At 42.5% G+C, this 6,075-nt stretch overlaps 1 protein-coding gene across 1 annotated transcript; it reads left to right on the forward strand.

Annotated features, from left to right (window-relative positions):
* The first annotated feature begins 3,509 nt into the window (after nucleotides 1–3,509).
* LOC141246272 (protein SCO1 homolog, mitochondrial-like) lies at nucleotides 3,510–5,094 on the forward strand. Its single transcript, XM_073669123.1, has 6 exons — nucleotides 3,510–3,638; nucleotides 3,796–3,886; nucleotides 4,005–4,202; nucleotides 4,376–4,468; nucleotides 4,551–4,666; nucleotides 4,809–5,094. The coding sequence occupies exons 2-6, from the start codon at nucleotides 3,847–3,849 to the stop codon at nucleotides 4,941–4,943; spliced, it is 582 nt and encodes a 193-aa protein (XP_073525224.1). The 5' UTR covers nucleotides 3,510–3,638; nucleotides 3,796–3,846; the 3' UTR covers nucleotides 4,944–5,094.
* The last annotated feature ends 981 nt before the right edge of the window (nucleotides 5,095–6,075 follow it).

A 6,075-nucleotide genomic window follows, 5' to 3' on the forward strand; every position in this document is an offset into this window, starting at 1 on the left:
GCTTTGATGACTGTTTTGCACATTCTTGGCATTCTCTTGATGAGCTTCAAGAGGTAGTCACCGGAAATGGTTTTCACTTCACAGGTGTGCCCTGTCAGGTTTAATAAGTGGGATTTCTTGCATTATAAATGGGGTTGGGACCATCAGTTGTGTTGTGCAGAAGTCAGGTGGATACACAGCTGATAGTCCTACCGAATAGACTGTTAGAATTTGTATTATGGCAAGAAAAAAGCAGCTAAGTAAAGAAAAACGAGTGGCCATCATTACTTTAAGAAATGAAGGTCAGTCAGTGCGAAAAATTGGGCAAACTTTGAAAGTGTCCCCAAGTGCAGTTGCAAAAACCATCAAGCGCTACAAAGAAACTGGCTCACATGAGGACCGCCCCAGGAAACGAAGACCAAGAGTCACCTCTGCTTCTGAGGATAAGTTTATCCGAGTCACCAGCCTCAGAAATCGCATGTTAACAGCAGCTCAGATTAGAGACCAGGTCAATGCCACACCGAGTTCTAGCAGCAGACACATCTCTATAACAACTGTTAAGAGGAGACTTTGTGCAGCAGGCCTTCATGGTAAAATAGCTGCTAGGAAACCACTGCTAAGGACAGGCAACAAGCAGAAGAGACTTGTTTGGGCTAAAGAACACAAGGAATGGACATTAGACCAGTGGAAATCTGTGCTTTGGTCTGATGAGTCCAAATTTGAGATCTTTGTTTCCAACCACCGTGTCTTTGTGCGACGCAGAAAAGGTGAACGGATGGACTCTACATGCCTGGTTCCCACCGTGAAGCATGGAGGAGGAGGTGTGATGGTGTGGGGGGGCTTTGCTGGTGACACTGTTGGGGAATTATTCAAAATTGAAGGCATACTGAACCAGCATGGGTACCACAGCATCTTGCAGCGGCATGCTATTCCATCCGATTTGCGTTTAGTTGGACCATCATTTATTTTTCAACAGGACAATGACCCCAAACACCTCCAGGCTGTGTAAGGGCTATTTGACCAAGAAGGAGAGTGATGGGGGGGCTACGCCAGATGACCTGGCCTCCACAGTCACCAGACCTGAACCCAATCGAGATGGTTTGGGGTGAGCTGGACCGCAGAGTGAAGGCAAAAGGGCCAACAAGTGCTAAGCATCTCTGGGAACTCCTTCAAGATTGTTGCAAGACCATTTCCGGTGACTACCTCTTGAAGCTCATCAAGAAAATGCCAAGAGTGTGCAAAGCAGTCATCAAAGCAAAAGGCGGCTACTGTGAAGAACCTAGAATATAAGACATATTTTCAGTTGTTTCACACTTTTTTGTTAAGTCTATAATTCCACATGTGGTAATTCATAGTTTTGATGCCTTCAGTGTGAATGTACAATTTTCATAGTCATGAAAATACAGAAAAATCTTTAAATGAGAAGGTGTGTCCAAACTTTTGGTCTGTACTGTATGTACTGCACCCACAATACATTCCTCCCCCAATATATATACTGCACCCACAATACACCCCTCCCCCAATATATATATATACTGCACCCACAATACACCCCTCCCCCTATATATACTGCATTCAAAATACAAGCTATATGGTCTGAGGGGTATTTACCTCATATATGACCATTTACACGATTCATGAAGGGTTTTAACTTTCTTTTCTGCCATATTCATCTTTTACAGCTTTTTACCTGATGTATGTCCAGAAACATCGTTTTTACCTCACATATCTCCAGATTTCCTATTTCTGAGGGGTCTTTCCCTCACATATCTCCAGATTTCTTATCTCTGAGGGGTCTTTCCCTCACATATCTCCAGATTTTTTATTTCTGAGGGGTCTTTCCCTCACATATCTCCAGATTTTTTATTTCTGAGGGGTCTTTCCCTCACATATCTCCAGATTTTTTATTTCTGAGGGGTCTTTCCCTCACATATCTCCAGATTTTTTATTTCTGAGGGGTCTTTCCCTCACATATCTCCAGATTTTTTATTTCTGAGGGGTCTTTCCCTCACATATCTCCAGATTTCTTATTTCTGAGGGGTCTTTCCCTCACATATCTCCAGATTTCTTATTTCTGAGGGGTCTTTCCCTCACATATCTCCAGATTTTTTATTTCTGATGGGTCTTTACCTCACATATCTCCAGATTTTTTATTTCTGATGGGTCTTTACCTCACATATCTCCAGATTTTTTATTTCTGAGGGGTCTTTCCCTCACATATCTCCAGATTTTTTATTTCTGATGGGTCTTTACCTCACATATCTCCAGATTTTTTATTTCTGATGGGTCTTTCCCTCACATGTCTCCAGATTTTTTATTTCTGATGGGTCTTTCCCTCACATATCTCCAGATTTCTTATTTCTGAGGAGTCTTTCCCTCACGTATCTCCAGATTTCTTATTTCTGAGGAGTCTTTCCCTCACGTATCTCCAGATTTCTTATTTCTGAGGAGTCTTTCCCTCACGTATCTCCAGATTTCTTATTTCTGAGGAGTCTTTCCCTCACGTATCTCCAGATTTCTTATTTCTGAGGGGTCTTTCCCTCACGTATCTCCAGATTTCTTATTTCTGAGGGGTCTTTCCCTCACGTATCTCCAGATTTCTTATTTCTGAGGGGTCTTTCCCTCACGTATCTCCAGATTTCTTATTTCTGAGGGGTCTTTCCCTCACGTATCTCCAGATTTCTTATTTCTGAGGGGTCTTTCCCTCACATGTCCCCAGATTTTTTATTTCTGATGGGTCTTTCCCTCACATATCTCCAGATTTTTTATTTCTGAGGGGTCTTTCCCTCACATATCTCCAGATTTTTTATTTCTGAGGGGTCTTTCCCTCACATATCTCCAGATTTTTTATTTCTGAGGGGTCTTTCCCTCACATATCTCCAGATTTCTTATTTCTGATGGGTTTTTACCTCACATATCTCCAGATTTCTTATTTCTGATGGGTCTTTCCCTCACATATCTCCAGATTTTTTATTTCTGATGCGTTTTTACCTCACATATCTCCAGATTTCTTATTTCTGAGGGGTCTTTCCCTCACATATCTCCAGATTTTTTATTTCTGATGCGTTTTTACCTCACGTTCAGCAAGATACATGGTATTTACCTCATGGACACAAGGAGTATGATCTGTGCTGGGTTTTCACCTCCTGTATGCCCAGATATGTAATCTATGAGGCATCTTTTCCCTCATATCCGCAGACATGATCTATGAGGTGTGTTTACCCCTTGTTCCCCCGATATTTCCTACGTCCCTTCATCGGTGACCGTGTTTCAAGTTGACGCCTCCTCTGGTACCCAGCAAATATGGCAGATAATTCCCCAACTCTGACTCTACTATAAGGGTGAGGTATCTGTATGATTACTGACCCCTCATCCTATGTGCTCTACACCACTGTAATCAGTGACCGCCTCCCCTAATATATCCAACACTACACCCCCCTATACATATTCTACGCCCCATCATCAAAGACCCCCCCACCATATATCACACTCCCCACCCCTGCTATAGTCTGCCACCATTTATCACAGGTTTTTGCTGTCGATTCCTCCAGATTAATATTCCGAGTAACACATGGCGGAGCTGCGCCTTTTCCGGTCGGTTGCGGAGTACCCTTCCCCCACCCCCTCCAGGATACAAGAAGAGCGAGTCAAAAGCAGGGGTAAGGCTACAAGATAATGGACATCGCTCTCTGCTGCCCCATATTTATTGGGAGTCGTTGGCGTATTCTCATCTTCTATGGCGGTGTAGTTGACCCCCGCCGTCAGTCCTTCCGTATAGAGTGGCCACCTGACCCTCCCTGCCTTCTGTCCTAGTAGCCGGTGTCATGGAAGTCTTTGGCGATCACTGTGGCGGTGGGAGGAGCGCTGATGGCCGGCATGAAATACATTAAGAAGGAGAAAGAGGAAAGTGAGTTTGTAGCTGTTGTAATGGTGGACATACAGATAGTCGGTAGAGGGGGGGATCCTAGTGGACCGGTCTCTTTACTTATGGTTGGCTATCTTTTTTTTTTTTTTTTCTCATGCAGAGATTGATCAGGAAAAGAACCGGTCACTGGGGAAGCCATTACTCGGCGGACCCTTCTCATTAATCGATCACAACGGCCTCCCGAAGACGGATCAGCACTTCCTTGGCCAATGGATCCTGCTGTACTTCGGGTTCACGCACTGCCCGGACATCTGCCCCGAAGAGATCGAGAAGATGGTGCAGGTCGTGGACGAGATCGGTAAATTGCCGCGGTTCTCGCCTATCTTTCCCAGACTCCTACACGACCTGGAGACTGCCATATTGTTGGATTTTCAGCCTTCCCAGTAGGGAGAGCAATGGGCTCTCCTCACCACAGTGGGAAAGTAGGTGAGTATTTTGTCAGTAGTAACCCCCCCTGCCTTACACTTTCAGACGCCCTTAAAGAAGTTCCCAACCTCACCCCTGTGTTCATCACCATTGATCCCGAACGGGACGATAAAGACGCAGTCGCCACTTATATTAAAGGTACGGTGGGGATGATGGGGCTTATTACTCCTGGAGAACCCCTTGTGAATATATTATCCCCAATAACTTGTACTCTGTGCAGAATTCTCTCCGAAATTGGTGGGTCTGACCGGCACGGTGGGGCAGATCGAACAGGTGGCTAAGGCGTATCGGGTGTACTTCAGCCCAGGACCTAAGGACGATGATAGCGACTACATTGTGAGTAAGGCGGCCATGTCTGGGGTGTTGGCATCTGAAATCACCACTTTGGCAGTCCGACACCTGCCACCCCCATTGCTGTTATCAATGAGATTGAATGTTCCCGCCCACCATGTAACCGTATCTTCTCCTTCCCCCGCAGGTGGACCATACCATTGTCATGTACCTCGTGGGACCAGATGGCGGCTTTGTAGATTATTACGGACAGAACAAGACAAGTTCTGAAATCACAGGCTCCATAGCTCTACATATGAAGCGATTCCAAAATGCTCGATGACTCCGTCACCTGCTCCATGTGGACTAGATCTTCTCCTTCCAAGGTGGCGGCCGCCACTTTACACTCTACGTTTTTATATATTTTATACAGAGATAAATGATTGTAAATTATAAATATGATTAAATGGAAATTATTACAATGATTTTCTCCAGATGAGTCCTGGGTTTTATTTTTATATATAGTATAATAGTAATATTGTACATAGGGGCAGTATTATAGTAGTTATATTCTTGTATATAGGGGGCAGTATTATAGTAGTTATATTCTTGTACATAGGGGGCAGTATTATAGTAGTTATATTCTTGTACATAGGAGCAGTATTATAGTAGTTATATTCTTGTACATTGTAGCAGTATTATAGTTATATTCTTGTACATAGGGGCAGTATCATAGTAGTTATATTCTTGTACATAGGGGGCAGTATTATAGTAGTTATATTCTTGTACATAGGAGCAGTATTATAGTAGTTATATTCTTGTATATAGGGGGCAGTATTATAGTAGTTATATTCTTGTACATAGGGGGCAGTATTATAGTAGTTATATTCTTGTACATAGGGAGCAGTATTATAGTAGTTATATTCTTGTACATAGGGGCAGTATTATAGTAGTTATATTCTTGTACATAGGGGCAGTATTATAGTAGTTATATTCTTGTACATAGGGGCAGTATTATAGTAGTTATATTCTTGTACATAGGGGCAGTATTATAGTAGTTATATTCTTGTATATAGGGTGCAGTATTATAGTAGTTATATTCTTGTACATAGGAGCAGTATTATAGTAGTTATATTCTTGTACATAGGAGCAGTATTATAGTAGTTATATTCTTGTACATAGGGGGCAGTATTATAGTAGTTATATTCTTGTACATAGGGGCAGTATTATAGCAGTTATATTCTTGTACATAGGGGGCAGTATTATAGTAGTTATATTCTTGTATATAGGGTGCAGTATTATAGTAGTTATATTCTTGTATATAGGGTGCAGTATTATAGTAGTTATATTCTTGTACATAGGAGCAGTATTATAGTAGTTATATTCTTGTACATAGGAGCAGTATTATAGTAGTTATATTCTTGTATATAGGGGGCAGTATTATAGTAGTTATATTCTTGTACATAGGGGGCAGT

Source organism: Phyllobates terribilis, unplaced genomic scaffold (genome assembly GCF_046119375.1).
Source record: "Phyllobates terribilis strain yellow unplaced genomic scaffold, ASM4611937v1 Scaffold_2391__1_contigs__length_135918, whole genome shotgun sequence".
Lineage (NCBI taxonomy): Eukaryota > Metazoa > Chordata > Amphibia > Anura > Dendrobatidae > Phyllobates > Phyllobates terribilis.

What these genes read in the sequence shown, in the direction of transcription:
- LOC141246272 (XM_073669123.1), top strand. Translation starts at nt 3,847, where the DNA reads ATGGCCGGCATGAAATACATTAAGAAGGAGAAAGAGGAAA. An exon ending in TAAGAAGGAGAAAGAGGAAA is followed by an intron (nt 3,887 to 4,004) that starts GTGAGTTTGTAG and finishes TTTCTCATGCAG; the next exon opens with AGATTGATCAGGAAAAGAAC. An exon ending in AGTCGCCACTTATATTAAAG is followed by an intron (nt 4,469 to 4,550) that starts GTACGGTGGGGA and finishes TACTCTGTGCAG; the next exon opens with AATTCTCTCCGAAATTGGTG.